This window comes from Macrobrachium rosenbergii, chromosome 42 (genome assembly GCF_040412425.1).
Source record: "Macrobrachium rosenbergii isolate ZJJX-2024 chromosome 42, ASM4041242v1, whole genome shotgun sequence".
NCBI lineage: Eukaryota > Metazoa > Arthropoda > Malacostraca > Decapoda > Palaemonidae > Macrobrachium > Macrobrachium rosenbergii.
The window spans coordinates 35245380-35266711 of record NC_089782.1 but is presented as its reverse complement, the minus strand read 5'-3'; the positions used below and the strand labels follow the sequence as shown (position 1 = coordinate 35266711).

At 36.8% G+C, this 21332-nt stretch overlaps 1 protein-coding gene across 2 annotated transcripts in view; it reads right to left on the bottom strand.

Annotated features, from left to right (window-relative positions):
* The window catches only part of stan (Protocadherin-like wing polarity protein stan), a 519872-nt gene that overhangs the window by 25230 nt on the left and 473310 nt on the right, over positions 1-21332 (bottom strand). For both annotated transcript variants that reach the window (XM_067086095.1, XM_067086096.1), the window contains exon 3: positions 1717-1916. In XM_067086095.1, the coding sequence (XP_066942196.1) occupies positions 1717-1916 (200 nt within the window). The remainder of the gene's footprint in view (positions 1-1716; positions 1917-21332) is intronic.

Here is a 21332-nt window from a genome sequence, read left to right as displayed (position 1 = left end):
GAGAATTGCACAGGATAAGTGAATCTGTCCTGACCAGTATTCGTAAAAATTATTTCCAAAATAAATTCGATTGGATTTTTAAAGGTAACTGGACTTGATAATCGTGAATATATACACGCGCGGACACATCTTGTTTACATAAACGGCATTGTAATAAAATGTGTTAAGACGAAGACTCGAGTTATTTGCATATTACTAGAATTGCTAAAAAACAAATTTCTATGTCATTAGGTTAAAGCTTCAGAGCTGTGTTTCCCTGAATATATATCATTAATGAGCTAATGAACTAACAAAAGAATACTAAATTAAATAACTTGACGAAATATTCAAATTTCCTACCGAGAAAATTATATAATTTAGCCATTATCGTTGAAGAAGTCGACATTAGGAAAAAAAAAAATGTTCTACTTTCGGAAACTTCCCTTTCCAGAAATTAAAACATTATTTCCATCTGACGACTGGACTACTTTGAATATTCTACAATTCTGGGATCCGTAAAGATGCTAAAAGAGAGAGAGAAAAAAAAGAAAACCTACGCAGCAGAGAGGTAGGCCCCGGCCTCGAGGAGGCTGAATGCATTTACTTTCCATATCTAATGAGATTTGCCTCGAGTCCTTCTCGGCGGAAAGGGAACGTTTGCCTTTAAGATTCTCGAACGTTTATTTTGGTCATTGAATATGGCTCGCTCCACCTCCGAAAAAACGTCTATGCTTTTAGACGCTACTTTACTGTTAGTTACGTACGATGGCATAATAATAATAATAATAATAATAATAATAATAATAATAATAATAATAATAATAATAATAATAAACTTTGTTACAAAAGATAGGAATGGGAAGAGTTCTTACCTTAGAACAATATGTTCAGAGAAACACTTTTATATATACGAAAAAGATCAAGCCCAGTGAAATCGTTTTTACTATTAAAAATCTTCTAAAGTTTACGATTTAACCGTTAAGAAGGTTTATGTGATAACTGAAATCTTTAATGTTAGAAAAATAATTGCAATGACAAATGTTTCTATTTTCACATCCTCGCTTAATACATAGGCTACTTTCCTATCTTATTCAAAATACGGGTCTACAACTTTCAGACTGAAAGATGCTTGTCTACAACTATTAAGACAGTTCCATGTCTCTCTGATCTTTTCTTACTTTTCATTTTTTGACTTTTTATAACTTGCGTTTAACTAATCTGGTTCACTTAGGAATATTTCCAGTAGAATTTATTAACAGAAAATCTCATATTTAGGATCATCCTAACGCAATGTATCGTAAAAAAAGATATTTCTTGTACTGACGTCATGGTAGCTATCAACTCGTTCACTGGGGACCTAACCATTCACATATATAAAAATACATTGACATTATACTTCTTTCCTGGATTTAGTGACTGATTGATTCAAAACTACAAACAGGCGTCACAAAAACTACGGTCGTTGACGGCCTGAATGCGCTGTTTATTAACAAAAACTTACTTTTACTAAAATGAAAACCTCTTATTAAAAAAAAAACGCTCCTGCCGAGGACGAAGCACCGACCAAACTGAATGTTAAAGATGAATATATCCTCGATTCAAAACTACAAACAGGCGTCGCAAAAACCATGGTCGTTGACGCCCTGATTGCACTATTTATTTTTTAAAAATCTTATTTATACTAAAATGAAAACCTCTTACAAAAACGCTCCCGCCGAAGGCGAAGCACCAACCAACCTGAATGTTAAAGATGAAAATGTTCTCCCGGGGACAGGGAATGATTGCGGCCAGCCCGTCCACGAAGTAAGATAGGAGGGGAGACAGAAACGCCTCCTGCGTCATGTCGGCGATGCGGACGGTAACGGAGTTGAAGAGCATCGCCTCGGTCACCAGCCTCACTTGCAAATTCATCTCGGCCGTCACTTCGTTCAAGCCGTCTGTCGAGAAAGAGAAAGAGAAACTCATGTTATTTCTGTGGGTAGCTGATGCGATACGATGAATATTAATGGTACATAGATGGTAATTTTGTGTCTGTTTCTGCAATTGTGCCAAATGGCTTCATTGTGCAGTACAAAACTGACACATGAAATTTTAAGTTTTCATTTCTTATCTGTTGGAAGGTATTTCAAACATAGGATGATATTGGGCATAAGCTGCACAAACGCACAATATGTACATGAACAAACATACATCTCTAAATACATGAAAACACAAACATACCAAACATACAGTACATTATATATATATATATATATATATATATATATATATATATATATATATATATATATATATATACATTTATATATATATATATATATATATATATATATATATATATATATATATATATACACACACACAGAAGGTATTCTATTCCTTATTTTGTCATTGTCATTTTCAGTCTTTAAAGCATTTTAATTTTGTAAACTCTGTTTTAAGTTTTAATTAGTGTTTTTTGTATCTTTTTAGCCAGAAAAGATGGGATATGGGTGATCCCGAAGCGCAGCTATTAATAAGTTTGTCAATGATGAGCTGACTGTTCTTCCTATCCATACATCCGACTATATACACATACATACATACATATATATATATATACTGTATGTATGTATGAATGTATGTATATATATATGTATATATATATTAGATGTATTATAGCAGGTAACGCCTGTAATAGCACCGCCTGAGGCAACGCCACTGAACGGTCAAATGCGTTGGGATTAATTATACCTACCTGCAACAGACCTTTACATTATGAGCGTTTGTATGTTTCGTTCAAGAACCGAAGGTTTCATTTATTCACGTAATACAGGGTCTTGAAAAGATTCGAATCATTTAAATATGTTTAAATCGTAATTCACGTAATAGATGATTTCAAAGGTTCGAATCATCGAATTATATTGTAAGTGTTATTCTAATCCTATTTCATTACAACAAACTTCAAGTAAATAATGTAACTTAATACTGACAATGAATAAATTAACATGGTTTTATGAATTTTAAAAGGCTTTTGTAATCTAACTAACTGTATATTCTCCGAGGTCTGTGCCTTTCAGTGCTTAAAACAGTGTATTAGTACGTTCCTCTGTTCTCACTCAACCTTCCTGTTACTGAACTCTCTCTCTCTCTCTCTCTCTCTCTCTCTCTCTCTCTCTCTCTCTCTCTCTCTCTCTCTCTCTCTCTCATCCGAATCCTCACTTTCCCATCCGACCAATCGGAGAAAGAAGAGGGGCTGTACATCCCTGCAGTGTTAAAGCCACGTCAAGTTCTGGGAGTAATAACATGTCAACTATGCACGACTTATCATCTTAATTGCTGGAAGGCAATCGTGATCTAATCGGCTGTTGTATCTTTTCCTCCTCCTCCTCCTCCTCCTCCTCCTCCTCCTCCTCTCCAACTTTCAGGTTCTGCCGAGTTCCACACCACATCGCAAAATACCAACTTGGCATCCAGTACGATTTTAAACGAGTGGATGTAACTTAAACTGATAATATTTACTACCCACAATCCATGAAAACAATAAACGTGCAAAGCAAGTACACCATAAAAAAACATCACGTTTTACTATCCAGTATGTTTAAAAAGACCCCGCAAACAATTCTTTATAAAGTACACGCGCATACAAATGAACGGACCGGAAAACACTCCAGCATATCCAAGTCCGCGGCTTTCAGCGGGAACTGCATATAAATAGGACTATTACAACGCCCAATGCACAACGCTCAGGAATATTGCTCCGATATCACACTTCTGACTGCGTATTGTCACATAATATATTGCGAAGTTATTTTTCGCTGACGGCGCAGTATTCGCCTCCGAAATTTTCCGCCCGGTGCTATGAGAGAGAGAGAGAGAGAGAGAGAGAGAGAGAGAGAGAGAGAGAGAGAGAGAGAGAGAGAGACTCCATTACTGGCGAGAAAATACCCGCATAATACTCTGAACTTCCCATGATCAGAACTCTGGCGAATATTTGGCCTCGACCCCACTAAGCGCTTACTGCAGGACAGGATTGATTTATTTACGCTCTCTGGCGCCGCAACCACCATGGCTGCAGGACAGGATGCAGCCTCATGGGAAGGGAAATGATTTTCTCTCTCTCTTTAAACGTCTGTAGATCGTGACTGCCCTGACATGGGGTGCATAATAGTCTGTCATATCGGCGGCATTTCTCCCTTTTTTTTTTTTTTTAATTTGCTTTGTGAAAAGGTGACCTCAGCCATGTATATGTTGTCTTCATCATTTTCTTTTATTCTTTCTTCTCATTTCCTTTTATTCTCTTGTCTTCTCCCAGATGCACGAAACACAGGTTACTGTAGCCTTTAATGTACACGCTATTGTGTGTGTTGACGCTGACACTGCGTGTGGGCGGTTAAGCATTTACTTCAGACAAAAAATGAAAAAAAAAAAAAATCTTTCACCGTGATAAAAACAATTCAGCAAAACCCAAAACGCTGAAAATGGTCCTGTTTTGATTTGATAACACATTATAATTCATGGCGGTATAAGAGTATGATATAACAATGTTAAATGTTTATGGTAGTCATTTATTAGTAAACAAGCATCTATGTATGTATGTATCTAAATATACAATGTACATGAATCAGTCCTCAAAAATGACGCATCAACTACATCCGTCGTTAACTCATATACCTGAGAACCCACTACCAAAATAGCCGTGAGCAATTCGCTGCTACGCTACAATGAGTAAATATCGCATCACCGTAAAAAAGAATGAAATAAAAATGAAACTGATATCACTCTACATGATGGACCAACTCTCTGGGATGTGAGGTAATAATGACACAAAATTATAGCCTCCAGACAAAATGATGAAGATGAGCTTCAATAAAGTTCGCACAGATGAATCTGTGAGACGAGAGCTCCTTCGTGAGGTCTTGCCATTAATTTTTCGGAATGTCTATATTTCATGTGTTCTTTATAATGAATACTGGAACGTATACAACGAGCAAAAGTATGATTAAGAGTTAACAGAGATAGCTAAAGTCATGTAAGCATAATGCATATATTTATTTGAACCAATACGAGAGTATTCAGCTAAAATAAAAGGGGATATCTTTTGTAAATACACACTCCCTCTTTTGTGTGTATATGATATACATACACATACCTGTACAACCTAACGAAAGCATGGAAATACACACAGACGTGGAGAATTTGTCTAAAACTGAACTAGAAAGCTAACGACACCAAGAATAACAGAACCTCAATAAGGCAGGAAGGTCAGCAAAAAAAGTGAACTTCAAAAATACATTAAACCACTAAATACTGAACGACAGAGAGAGAGAGAGAGAGAGAGAGAGAGAGAGAGAGAGAGAGAGAGAGAGAGAGAGAGAGAGAGCTCCATTAACTTGAAGAACCGAAACCGTAGAAACCTACAGCCACGCTTTACCCCGGTTACACATCATATCCAATCATCATTATCGCCTCCATCAAATTTGTGTGACCACGGGGCATCGTGGGGTTGACGTACATAACTGGAGGAGCCCATCTGGGGCAAATGCCCACTGGCCTGGCCATGGTCTAAGAAAGGCCATTGGGCCTGGCTACCCAATCCCCACTTGTACCCCATTACGGACAGCGACGGTGGCGTGGCGGCTCCGAGACGGGGAGATGGGATGGAAGGGGATTGGCAGTGGAAGAGAGAAGGAATTAGGGGGAATGACGAAGGAATAGATAAATGATGACGAAGGAAGAGATTAACTAAATATCCTACAAATTTGATGATGAAGGAAAAGAAAGTAGATAGGAGTTATGAAAGTGGTGATGAAGGTAGGGCGAAAATGAAAGATATATGAATGCAGTGATTTGAAGGCGTGATGAAAGAAGAAACAGAGAATTAGCATGATGATGAAGGGACGAAGTACAACGAGAACCGAATGGGGGAGAGGGAAACGAGGAATTAAGCTGATTGCAATGGAGGGGTAATGGAATTTATCCGACATAAGAGGATGATGCGAAAGAAGAAACAATCAATTAAGACGAAATGCGGGGGACGTAGAAACGGAAAATGAGGTAGGAGTTTGAAAAGGAACATAACAATAAAACAATAAATGAATTCAATGCCCGGTAACTGGTCGCAGTGAGCCTGAAGTGTAGAGAAGGAATTTTAAACTGGGGAGGTTCGAGAATGGACATAAAAAATAAATAAAAAAATTAAAGGGTACAAAGTATGTTCAAGAGTGCGAGTAAAAAATATAAAAAACGAAGCCTAAAACACAAAAGGGAAATGAATAAAAAATAGGAGGGGGAAATAATACATTTAAAAGACGAGAAACGAAAACAAGGTAAGTAAAAGAGGATCAAACGAATGACAATAACGATTTAACGAAAAGAAGACTGGAAAAAAAAGTAATAAAACAAAACGAGACCAAAAGAAGATGATGAGTACGATAAACTGTCGAGCCTTAAAAAAGCAAAAAAAAAATTACAAATAAAACATAACCGACTAAAATCTCTTTTAGCCCCTAAAGGTATTTGAGTGAGGTGCCATTTGGGTCCAATGGCCGAAGCAGCCCCTTGCGATTGCTCGAGATACGTAATTTATTTCGGAGAGGGACCTGAGGGTACAAGAAAGTCCTTTGTTCCATCAAGGGCTCTCCAGGTACATCGATCAACTTATTATATGTAATAAGATCAAGATGTAAAAGATGTTGAGAAATTAGATACACAAAATGACGTTCGCGTAATGAGAGGGTGAAGAGGAGGAGATGAATAAATGTGAAGAATATAATTCATGTACAGATATTGTTTTGCTTTAACCGCATCATAAAAAGTATTTACATGAATGTGCAGTGAAAAATGAATTTAAGAGTAATTCGTAAAGACTATAATTACTTTGAATATAATGTAAAAAAAATATAGCAACTAACTAAATGTAAAAACGATCAGGAAATTAAACATAAAATATAAAATAAAAAGCAAATTATTTATATACTTAAACGTAGCAGAAATGAGACAGTTTTCAGCAATTTAAACGTAATTCATGAAAAATAAAATTAATCTGAATATTAGGTAAAAAAAAATTGTAACAAACTAATTGTACGCTAAAAACGATCAGGAAACTAAATATAAAGTAAAGAATAAAATCAAATTATTTATATACTCTAAACAATAAAAAAAGAGACTATTTCCCTTTCCAAAAATGCCCCTCAAGGGTACATTGAAAAAACACAGGTTGGAATTTTTTTTTTTTTTTGTGTGACATACATAAATGCATGCATATTGCAATTATATTCTCATTCGGGTAAAATGGAAAATACAAATTTCTCATATCACCAATTACCTCAATAGTGCCTGGTCAATCGGTAAAAATGGGAACAATGTCCTATTATAAAGAGCTAAACCCGTCCTCGATGAATATAATCAGTCTGTTTATAAACACGCGCGCACGGACATAAATTCACACATCGATTTTATACGTATGTGTGTGTGTGTGCGGTGCTCGCGCGTAATAGTATATACTTAAACACAATCTATTAACAATAGAAATGGAGCCAAGATACCAACATCTGATATGCAAGGAATGAATTTCACCCAAGACGAGGCAACGATTCTCCCCAATTGCTTGAGAGAGAGAGAGAGAGAGAGAGAGAGAGAGAGAGAGAGAGAGAGAGAGAGAGAGAGAGAGAGAGAAAACAAAGACACCAAAACACCTGGTATTCTCAGATAAACAAAAAAAAAAATGGAGATGAGAGAGAGAGAGAGAGAGAGAGAGAGAGAGAGAGAGAGAGAGAGAAACGTGGATGGCGGCGACGACATAAAAGATTACGGATCAAAATCAATCAATGCTCATTAAAGGGACATTTGACGAAGATCCCCGGGCCGGGTTCATCACGCTAGTTTGGACTTTTGACAACTTTCTCATCCGACGGGACGATCCGACTTTGGCGTGTTCCTTCGTCAGCCACTGGTCGTTGGACGGAGGAAGGATTTGCTTTTTTTTTTTTTTTTTTGTTTGCTTATCTACTAGACTGGGTGAACATGTCGCGTGGAATCAGTTTCTCTTTCCTTCAGCCACACAAAAACGCTACTCCGTATATCGTCAGCATTAAGTATGTAGGAATTGTTTATAGATATTTCATTCAAACATATATACCTACGTATGTACGCTATGTAGTATATATATGTATGTATGTATGTATATATGTGTGTGTTTGTGTGTGTATATATATATATGTACATATATATACATATGTATATATATATATATATATATATATATATATATATATATATATATATATATATATATATATATATATATATATAAACATCACACAAACAAATAACAAAAAAATAACTTCAAATCCCCTCTGAGCAACCTAATCGATAATAACAGACATTAACCAATAAAAGTACAAATACCATCAAGGAAAAAGATCAGACTACGACAACGGCCCAACCCAAAAATTTGAGGAGAGTTCCTACGAGAAAATTACACGTGTAATTCACAAACAAACTCCCTCGGAGGACGTAATTAGCGGTCATTATCAATGAATAAGTAATCAAAGGCCCTTGGGACTTTCGTCTTCTTCATCCTCTTGACAGTAATTGTGGGCCTATGAGTGTAATTTGGACAGCGCCCGGTAGGCCTACGTCAACTCTTTTTTCACCCCAGGGCCATTAGGTCAGAAGAAACGTCTCTATAGGATGAAGCAGATATACCGATTCTCATTTTTTTTAAATTCGTTTTTCATTTTTGGCTTCGTTAATCCGAATATTTAATTCGGAGAAATATCACCGTATTTAAAAGACCTCGGTAGCAATTTTTTTTTTTGTGAGAGAATGAATGAATACACACACACACACACACACACACACACACACACACACACACACACACACACACACACACACACACACACACACACACACATACAACCAGTTCTCCTCGTATTTTAATAATTTACTTACAGTCCTATCTATTTATTTATTAATTTGTTAATTTATTTTCTTAAATTCTGATAACCTATCTCTTTTTTCTGTATTTCCCATAACCTTCTGTTTCTTCTTGCAAATGAACACCATAATATTCCTTGGAAGCTTAAGAATTTCAAGTCAAATGGCCCCTTTGGTGGGCTGGTTTCATGTGAATACGGTTTATCTTAATAATAATAATAATAATAATAATAATAATAATAATAATAATAATAATAATAATAATAATAATAATAATAATAAGCTATTCAGTAACTAACCTCAAGAAGCAGGTTTATATAGACAGTTATCATAGCCTTTCATATTACTGAAGTAACTTCTCATTCTTATAGTTTATTACGATATTGATTCACACGATACCAGGGAGCTTCCTAGCAGTGGAAACCTTCATTTTTTCTCTTTCAAATGGCAGGTAAGAAGCGCATCAAGAACCAAGCAGTCAGACTGCCCATACCAACATTCTTTACCTTGAAATGTTGATGTGATGCTATAAGATATGTATTTGAAAATCCACACGCATAAGTTTTCAGTTTAGTATAGAAAATGCTATAAGATATGTACTTGAAAAGCCACATGCATAAGTTCAGTTTAGTATAGAAAATGCTATAAGATATGACCTTGAAAAGCCACATGCACAACAATGAATAAAAAACAAGTGAGGATAAACTAAAGAAATTAATTAAAGCTACAACGAACATTTCCAACTCCCTGGATCTCTGCTCAAAGGAATTTTCATCCGTTCTCGTATAATCACGACGCAAGACAATCGCTGGAAATTTTCGAGAAGCCAATTGGGTCATGAGTAAACATCTACCCCGCCAGAGATGTGGCAATTAAAATATTCATAATTTAGATGTTTCATTTTTCTCTTCGTTTGTTTTCGGAGCGGCTTTGTTTACAAAAGACTTTTAATTATTAAAGTTGGATCCATATCGTCCCGTCTGCAGGAATGTCGCGGTCTTCAGGATGGAAATGGTTTGTGTAGAGAGAGAGAGAGAGAGAGAGAGAGAGAGAGAGAGAGAGAGAGAGAGAGAGAATGGAAATGGTTTTGTGTGTGTGTGTGTGTGAGAGAGAGAGAGAGAGAGAGAGAGAGAGAGAGAGAGAGAGAGAGAGAGAGAGATTGTGGAGGTAAAAAGGAACGTTGCGATCTTTGTGATTTACATAATTTGCACACATGCACACACACACACACACACAGAGAGAGAGAGAGAGAGAGAGAGAGAGAGAGAGAGAGAGAGAGAGAGAGAGAGTGAGAGGTCTTTGTGATTTACATAATTTGTGCATCCATGCACACACACACACAGAGAGAGAGAGAGAGAGAGAGAGAGAGAGAGAGAGAGAGAGAGAGAAAGCATACATCCATACATCATGAAGACGAGAGACCTATTTCCGAAAGCAAGAGAGGTCAGAGACACGAGCAGATCCCTCTCCTTCCTTCAGCGCCTCCGTCAGTTAGCAATTATGGTAAACGACTGAAGACGCATTGTTCCGCTTCCTCGGAGTTCAAACTGCAACAACTCCCGACATCCGTTTGACATTTACTGTTGCGCTGTTTTCTCGAGCCGTTCTTCATCCGGTGTTTAGACCTGTAGTGATGTCTTTTGTTTTTTTTTTATTTTTACTTGGTCGTATTTACTGTTATTTCTTTTCTAATATATTTAGTTTTATCTCATATACTTCCGTAAGTGGTTTACCGATTTACCAAACTAGTCTCGTGACCTGTAAATTATATAAAAAAATGATACAATTCTTGCTCCTGTATTTCCCATCTCTCTCTCTCTCTCTCTCTCTCTCTCTCTGCTGAGACCTGCTACACAGGATAAGGGCATTCAGTTGCAGGTCCTGTCAGCCTTCTAAAAAGAAAAAAAAATATTGCCATTATATCACGTAATCTCTCATTTTGCTCTTTCTACAACCGTTCATTTTTCATCTGTAAGTTTCTATACGTCTTCGCGACTTTTTCTTCAAAAGCTTTGTGTACCTGAATTAAAAATAAATTTCTTTATAATATATAGCCTCAGAGGAAAGTTAGCTTCTATTTGAGAGCGATTCATCGCTAGCTCGCAGTTATCAGAAAGAGAGAGAGTGTGTGTGTGTGTGTGTGTGTGTGTGAGAGAGAGAGAGAGAGAGAGAGAGAGAGAGAGAGAGAGAGAGAGAGAGAGAGAGAGAGAGGCTTCATTATCAAAATGAAATTCACTTGTAACGTTAAATCTTCCCAATCCTTATTAAAAATAATGATTCTGTCACGTATCTATCCAATGTTTAACATGAAGTGTTTACCTCTTGACACGGCACCCTGAATACTAAATGAATATCCAGAAATTACAATAATCGCAACACTATAAACAATTATAAAAAAAATAAAAAAAAACAGATTGATAAATCGCATTAAATTGAATTGAACTGATTACAGAATTTAGCCCAAAGGCCAATCACTGGGACCTATGGGGTCATTCAGCGCTGAAACGGGAATTAACTGTAAAAGGTTTGAATGGTGTAACAGGAGGAAAACCTCGCAGTTGCAGAGAACCTTAAGTAATGCCTACAGTGCACCGCATGAGGTGCACTGTCGCACTACTATAAATTGCGTTAGCCTGATATGGACAAAAAAAAAAAAAAAAAAAGATGGTATACAAATACAAAACCCATTTTACCATCGAATAACTAAAACGGTTCAATTCAGAGAGTGGAAAATAAAAGCGAAATATTTTCACCTATGAGTTACAATAATTTGAAGTGTCCTGGCTCCAAACGTCAAAATAAAACCGACTGAAATCAGCGACCGAAAATCAAAGTTTCATTCGGGAGTTCTTCCTAATTTACTACCGGTACGATACGCGTCTCATTTACCTGTCAGGTAGAGTCTACGGCGCGTCTTTCCTGCTCGTCTCCGGTGACAAGTAATTAACACCACATTACCTCGCATCTGACTTTATGGAAGAGGAAGAGGAAGAAGGGAAAAGAAATTAATAGAGTGTAAAGGGGGAAGAGGGAAGTTTCGTCTTACACACACACACACACACACACAGAGAGAGAGAGAGAGAGAGAGAGAGAGAGAGAGAGAGAGAGAGAGAGAGATAGGTTAAATTTTTAAAAGCACAGAAAAAAACAAATTACATCTTACTTTTTGATCAATGTATCAATAATTTATATATATATATATATATATATATATATATATATATATATATATATATATATATATATATATATATACATATATGTATATATACAGTATGTGTATATGATGTATGTATGTATGGAAGAGATTCCAAATAAAGCATATTCAAACTGGGAAGACAATATTCCGGAATACACAGCAGGAACCTCAGGGATACGAGACAAAACACAATTTAGTAAATTATGGAAAAATTTCTATGATAATTTTAAAACAATAAAAAAAAACACTAATGATCAAGACAGTCACTAAACTAAACACATAGAATATAAAAAATAATGTTTCAATGGTGTCGACATTGTATTAATATCGACACCACTGAAACATTATTTGTTATATTCTATGTGTTTAGTTTAGTTACTGTAAAACTATAATTAAAATGTTAAATATCCAAAACCGAAAATTGGAATAAAACTAAATAAATACAAGCAATCATAACCCCCCAAAAAAATCACATGATAAATACCTCACGGGATTAACATTAAACAGAAAATTGGATTTAAAAGTCGACGGAACATAAATCTCTGGCAAGGTCGACACCGTATAACGGAGGAGACACGCATGCGCGCACACACACACACACACACACACACAGGCATTTTATGTCTCAATAAAAGTAAATCCTCTCAAACACCTCTCGGGTGGATTACCGAAATAAATCCAACTACTTAAGCCCTTTATCCCAACACAAATCTGCATTAGGGATTTTTATGCAGACAGTAACTGGGGGTCCCAGAAGGCTCCAGAGGAAGCGGCCTGTCAACCTAAGGAGAGAGAGAGAGAGAGAGAGAGAGAGAGAGAGAGAGAGAGAGAGAGAGAGAGAGAGAGAGAGAGAGAGAGAGAGGGCGGCGGCTATCATTTTTATCATTGAATCGTGTATCTAGATTGCGCGCATTGTATTGTCTCACATAAAGAATTTTATTATTATTATTATTATTATTATTATTATTATTATTATTATTATTATTATTAAAAATCAAGCGTTCACCTTCCATAAAATAATCGAACTATACGTCATCCCGACTAGTTTAAAGAATAAGCGTTCACCTTCCATACTTACGAAATACTCAACAAAGGAATTCTCTGCAACGGCACCCCACAGGGAGAAGGATGTAGGGGAGATTTCTTTTCTCCTTTTTTGTCATTCGCTATTTTCACTTTCGGCTTGTTAGGCCTTAGGCCTAAGGCCTAATCGTCGTTATCAAGGATAAGAGGTATAATAATGTTAATAAGCTGGCAATATCGCTTGGATAGAGGTTTGTCTTCTTCTTCTTCTTCTTCTTCTAATAATCTAATAATAATAATAATAATAATAATAATAATAATAATAATAATAATAATAATAATAATAATAATAATAATAATAATAATAATAATAATGAGAGGCAATTGGCAATAAATAATATTACCATTAACACTACTATAACGATTTTTATTTTCATGTAATAATAATAATAATAATAATAATAATAATAATAATAATAATAATAATAATAATGGGACTACTGGCATCAAATAATATTACTACTACAACCAATATTATTATTATTATTATTATTATTATTATTATTATTATTATTATTATTATTATTAACATTTCGCAAATAAATATGCCTTCCCTTAGGCAACCTAATGATTAACACCCAAAGAAACCTCTTATGTGACGGTACGCGCCGCCCCCGAGGAAACAGCCAATAATCACCGCTAAGGCTTCTTGAATTTCCTCTCTTTTCACGAGGGGCAGGACGATAAGAAACTCCGAAGAGACGAAACAAGGGGTTGAGGAACTCCCTGAGGAAATGAGGTCTGAGGAGGGAGAGAGAGAGAGAGACAGGAAGAGAGTGATATACAACACTGATTTTCCTCTCGTAAGCGATATCTCTTCTGCATGTCCATTATATGATTCCCTTGATGAAGTTCTTTTGCCGGATGCAGGGTGGTGGTCAAGATGATGATTGCTGAGAGAGAGAGAGAGAGAGAGAGAGAGAGAGAGAGAGAGATGCAACTGTTTGCGAAGGTGATGGTCATTTGTGCAATACGGTTACACATGATCGACCGAGTGAAATGAATCTTGACAGAGAGAGAGAGAGAGAGAGAGAGAGAGAGAGAGAGAGGAGAGACGAGGCTTAAACTCATTTAACAATAACTGACTCGCTTACTACAGCTTAACAGCTTAACGTTCCGTGAGATACACTGAAAGGTAAGCGAGCGTCTGGATACGCATGCGCGCGCATATCAAACGCTCACGAGTCGACGTCCAATCTTGAGAAAGGTGAACTTTTTTTTTTTAAGCGAGTATGGAGGATGCACGGTTGGCCCACGTCCAATTTCCCGTTCCGGTATAAATTTGGTAGTTATCGGACACCAGGAAACTTCTGAGCAGCGCGCGCTAATTGCCTTCAGGATAAAAAAAAAAAAAAAAAAAAAAAAGGCTCTGAAGATGAGAGATTACTGTTTTATTTTTGATAATAAAAAAGGACTGAGCTGTTATATAGGCTTAACCTTTATTATTCTGATTATAACAATGAGACTACGTGGAGGTAATCCAACTGTTCTTAATCTAATGGAGTTGTTTAATTGCCTGAGAGCAATGTGGAATAAAAATACTAAATTTCTAGAATTCAATCAATAATGCACGTTTTTGAATGAAAGAAAATACGTATTATAAATGAAAGAAAATATCTATATAATAGTATATATATATATATATATAATATATATATATATATAAAAGGCACACATCGAACACACGCGAAGCGGACCAAAATTCGCGTCCCAAACACGTTGTTGTCGGTTCCCCTGGCAACCAATGATACTCTCCTCCTCCGCGCCGTCACATTACACGGCCCGAGTCCCCCGTAACATAAACTCGTTATTGAATCAAATCATTTTGCCGAGTTTGCTAATGAAACGAAATAGGGCCCACAAAGGACGGTCCAAATCCCGACTGACGGAATGTGTATACTCTGGCATCTAACAAGGGATCAACGTTCCGTCCTTCGTCCGATTTGGCTGGCAGAATTATGTCCAGATGAACATGTGCCCAATGCGTTACCTGATGGCTATGACAGAGAGAGAGAGAGAGAGAGAGAGAGAGAGAGAGAGAGAGTTTTCTTATGACAGAAAAATTGCAATTTTGAGATAATGTAGCCTTTTCACATGAATAAAAGTCAATCATTTTATTTATAAAAACCACTAAATTTACATGGAGAGAGAGAGAGAGAGAGAGAGAGAGAGAGCTGGGATAAATATATTTCAATTTCAAAGACAGAACCCTGGGATAGATAAAGATCATTCAATTTTAAATCAAAGTATTTTTTAATCTTCCCAACTTCAGCATGATCGAGAGGAATGACCCCGGAATAAAGTATTCCTCAATTGCCAACCCGTTTCAATCAAACAAGAAGAAAGTACACTCCTTTACACAGTAGATACAACTGGAGGTGTTCTGTGTCTGTGCTACAAAGGAATATGGCGGGGTTTAATGAAGAGCTCATTTACAAACGCCATTCAAACCCGTCGCTTACGGCGAGCGTATAAGGCCTTGTCGGCGAGTCACTCAATGAATTTGCCTACGGTCTCATTCTTTGGAGTTGTTGTCGCAATCGCTAGAGAATCGGATCAGCGGGAATTTCGATAATCGGGGATGAGGCTGAGACACGCCATATTAGCGAATGGAATTGCTTTTAATAAGTCCTTTATGCGCACATCAACCGGAAAATGGAGGAAGAGGGGCGTTTTGGAAATGTGCGTCCGGGTTACAAGCGCTCATTTCATTTTCATTCATAACGTCAATACTTTCGATGCAGCTTCGACTTGGTGTGGTGTGGTCCCATGAATGTGTGTATGTACTAGGTATGTAAGTATGTATGTATGTATGTATGTGTATGTATGTATCTATGTATATACGTCATATATACTGTATTTATACATATTTATATAAATGACTAATAAGGTGATGGTATTTAGACAATCATATTACGAATATGCTCTATATATATATATATATATATATATATATATATATATATATATATATATATATATATATATATATATATATATATATCTTACAGGCTTGTGAAATGTGGGGAGGAAGAAAAACAAGCATGCCCTTAGGCCTAATAACTTGCTTTGCACCTCAATATCATCTCATCTGAATTTGTTTTTGAGAACGAATAATTTCACGACGAACTACATTTCGAGTACAGAGGGAAACATGGAATGGAATACAGAGTTCAGGCTAAAGGCTGCGACCTATGAGGTCATTCACCGCTGAAAGGGAAATTGACAGTAAAATGGTTGGAAAGGTGTAACAGGAGAAAACCTCAAAGCAGTTGCACTATGAAACAAATATTAGGAGAAGGTGGACAGCAAAACGGAAGAAAGTAAAAGGAACGAAAGGGGTTGCAGCTAGGGGCCGAAGGGACGCCGCAAAGAACCTTAAATGCATACAGTGCACCCCGTGAGGTGCACTGACGTACTCCCCTACGGAGGAAAAGAAACATGGCCACCATTCCGTAGGGCAAAGGACATTCTCGAAGAAGAAGCAACCGCGTCTGCTGTTGTTCTGAAGCAGAGGGCATCCGACCAAACCAAAAGGAAGGTGTGTCCAGATGATCGGGGAATCGTGAGACCTCGTCTTGATAACCAACTCACCAGTCACGATTGCTCTGTTGCTTTTTTTTTTTTTTTTTTTGCGGGCGTTGCTACGTTGCTACCATGGAATTTATGTCCGCACCAATCATGAATATGCCAGGAGGGGTCAGGCAGCATTTTCCAAAGGCGACAGTGACTCATTTCCAAGCCATTTCACTTTCGACACATGGTTTGGCTTACAAAAGCACAATTTAAATGCATAAAAATAACATCCCAAGGAAAAGTGGTTCTGCTCTCTCTCTCTCTCTCTCTCTCTCTCTCTCTCTCTCTCTCTCTCTCTCTCTCTCTCTCTCTCTCCAAAGGCTTCAGTGACTTATTTCCAAAACATTTCAGCTTCTACGCATGGTTTGGCTAACAAAACCACGATTTAAATGCATAAAAATAACATCCCAAGTAAAAGTGGTTCTGCATTCTCTCTCTCTCTCTCTCTCTCTCTCTCTCTCTCTCTCTCTCTCTCTCTCTCTCTCTCTCTCTCTCTCTCTCTCTCTCTCTCCTCGACGTTCAGGAGCCTCCCCTAAACGTCGACTTTAAATATATCAAACACCCACCCAGTTGGGAAGGATTTTTTTTTTTTGTTAAAGCAAGGTTCAAGGACACGATCCTCTGACAGAGAGAGAGAGAGAGAGAGAGAGAGAGAGAGAGAGAGAGAGAGAGAGAGAGAGAGAGAGAAGTCGTTTCTTTACATGACATTGCTGGGAATTCTATGTGCCAAAGTCTGCATTGTGGAGATATCCATTCAATGTATACATATTTCTATACACATGCGTGAATACATAATATATATATACACACATACAGACATTCATATATATATATATATATATATATATATATATATATATATATATATATATATAATATATAAATATATACTGATATATATTATATATATATATATATATATATATATATATATATATATATATATATATATATATATATATATATATATATATATATATGAACGTTACTGTCATGAGATTTAAATATCATAGAAGCTGATGGGATTGTACAGTATAGGCGTCCAACTAATTAAAAATTGAAAATAAAAAAAATTAAGTTGTTTAATTGTTATTCTTTGTAAACACCCACCCAAGACTACCAGAAAGTAAGATGGTGGAAATATATAATTTCAAACTCGTGTAAAAATTAGTGGTGACGGGATGAGAAAGACCACCAAATGGGAAAGAATTAACAGATAAAGTCTGGAAAAACAGTCAATTCCTGTAAACCAAGAAATCAGAAAAAGGAAAGCAAAAGATTATATTAAATCATATGAGCTTTTCAGTCGAGAAACCTGCCAAGCGCCATTTTTAAAATATAATAAATTAAAAAACACTTTGACCCAGGATGGCGCTTGGCATGTTTCTCGACTGATAGCCTCATATAATGAATTAAACGAAATATACAGCTGGAAAAAGAGTAAATAAAGAGTAAATAAAACAGAGTAAATTAAACGAAGAGGGCCTAAGTTCCTTCCCAAGAAAACCTTCAGGACAGAAAAGATTCCTCAATTCGGTCGGGCGGGACTTTTGTCCAAGAGGATACGAGATCCCGAAGGAGTCAAACTCGCCCAAGGAAGGTGTTTGATTTACCGATCATGAGCACACCAAAGCATGAAAGGGGATGGGACCAACCAGTCTCCTTGGGACCAGGGGGACGAGGAGGTGTGCGAGTCAGGGGAGATGGAGGGTGGGGAAAGGGGGTGGGTGAGAAGAGGGGGTCAAAGTGGTAATTTGGAGGTCGGAGGTACAGGAAGCTCACGATGGTACAAAAAATTCACATGTGCATGCTCTCTCTCTCTCTCTCTCTCTCTCTCTCTCTCTCTCTCTCTCTCTCTTGGAGAATCCTCAGTATATTTCACTGAGTGAGACATTTTGTATGGGTGTAATTAACATAAATAATTGACTGTTCCTTTACAACTCTGCGCGTTCCAAGAGATATTTTAAACTTAGAAGTTTAAAGAGACAAGCAAATAAACACACAAGCAAAATTACAAGCAATCGAATCTAAAAAAAAAAAAAACAGCAGTATAATGATTGTATATTCAAACGAGTTTGTTTAAAAAATTAAAAGTTATCAAACACGAATCAAAATATTAACATAAGCCAACGGAGCTAGATTTACACACGCGTCCATAATTTCTATTTATGCTCAACTCCATATGTAAATACACAAATACATGAAAATGCATATTTCCATGCAAACGCACATTGTCTAGACAAACATCAAGCTTCCTCTTCATAAGTAAAAACGAGAAACCTCTACTTTTCCCATCGAGAAATCACGAAACCGATATTCCAGGACACCACAATAATCTATAAATCGATAAACCACTTGTTTCCAAGTGCTCTTCAATTACGACAAGGTAGATTACGTGATTGACTTTTAAGTGGAAAGGCGATATGCGAGGTTAACTCTGAATAGTATGGACTGGAGTCAAACGCTCCTCGACGGGTGTCGATTACACCCTGACTGTGGTAGTTAATGAGCTTCTGTGAAGATGAATTTGATGAATATTATAAATTTATATATATATATATATATATATATATAAATATATATATATATATATATATATATATATATATATATATATATATATATATATATATATATATATATATATATATATATATATATATATATATATATATATATATATATATATATATTTATCACTTACACGATCGTTCTGTGCATTAATAACAGGATCTCACTTAAACTGGACCGTATCTAGCGGAGATATTCAGGAAAAGTTACAAGCTTTCCAGGGCTGACAGTCCTCATCGCGTGATATCCGTAGAACGACCGGACATGTGGACATATATATTGTGTGTATATATATACGTCCATTATGTTTTCTTAGCGCTGCAAACAACTCTTGACGTTCTAACTTCCACTCCAAGAAGAAAAATTCGCAGTGGTGTTTTCTTGTCATAAAAAACACCCCCCCACAACTTATATGCCATGACTCATGACCGAAACGGTTGTATTTCTGCCTGTCTCATACATTCGCCCGAGATATATTGCACGATCCGAGACCGGGGAGGAAGGATAGCTACCATGGGCCTCTAGACGTGACGTCATTTGTCATCTGGGAAAATGACAAATTACTCGTAAGAGGAAAATCCGAAAGAAACTGCTTCCCTCCTCGGGTGTTGCAGCTTCCGTTCTCATTGTGTGTGGTGGAATGCTTCGATCATTTGTTTTAATGAGACGCTGAGATGTTGAGAGATTTAATCGTGGTTAGGAGATGTTTCATGAATTATCATCCCCCCTCAAATCTTAAAACAAAGATTAATGGCCTTGTTTCGAATTCAGATTAGCCTATCTCCACACCCTATCAATCACAAGAAGAATAAGGTTTCACTGTCGCTTTCATTCTTCAATAGATGAATCAAGTACGAACCACTTGTGCTAAGACTTTCACAATCTCGATACCCACCACACACATTGCGCCACTCACCCACACCGTGCATTTCCTGTCGAGCTTTCTGAAACCTAATACCCTTCCATTACATAGTTCTAATATTCTTCTCTCAATATTATAGATTCGCTTTACTCACTTTCCTCATCTTCCCAAAACTTCCAAAAAAGATTATATGCAATTTTCGCCAATCTTGCATTCCCCGTTCACTCCACTTCACCACAACAAGTGAATATTCTCTGACCCATCTTTCGTCCGATGCTAAGCTTTGGACCGACTTTGGGGTATCAGCATTTCATGCCCACTATGACTCCACGTCTGTTACATACCACATTCATCTTCACACCTACCATTTTTCTTCGCATTCAGCATCCACACCTATCATCCCCAGAGCAGAGTTGGCTCAACAGTCATTTTATAAAATTTAACATTTCTTTTCAAAGGCCCCGGATGACTTTAAAAATTAAATTAAGAGCACTCAAACCCCACAAAAACAAACGCCAATTTTCAACGCGGGAGAGTAAATCCCTATATCAAAACTGAAAGATGAAAGGATGATTTGGCAAAACACAAACGTAAAACCACAAAGTGCTTATAAATAACACCGCTGGTATAATTCTACACATCAACGAAGGACAATCAAAGACCAAAAAACCATCAAATCAGAAAATGAACGTCTCACCAATAAGATGGCCATCATAACGTAGTGACGTCACGGCGGAAGCTGAACTGTTATACACCTTCTACGAGATGAGAGAGAGAGAGAGAGAGAGAGAGAGAGAGAGAGAGAGAGAGAGAGAGAGAGAGAGAGAGAGAGAGAGAGGTCAGAGGTCACTGGGCTGGAACGGGAGGCTGGAGAAGTCTGACGTGGGAGTTAAGACGGGGCGGAAAGGTAAAGGGGAAAACTTCCCACGTTGGGTAAAAAAAAAAAAAAAAATTAAAAATGGAAAAAATGAAACTTACAGAGAAGAGTAATTTAAATATGAAGAGTGATGTGACTGGTTATAAACCATTGGGGAAAAAAGAAAAGAAGTTCGTTATATAAATAAGTCAGATTCAGTTACGAAAAATGTACATTGGAAAATCAGAAGACAGAAGTAAATAATAAAAACAACAAATAAATTA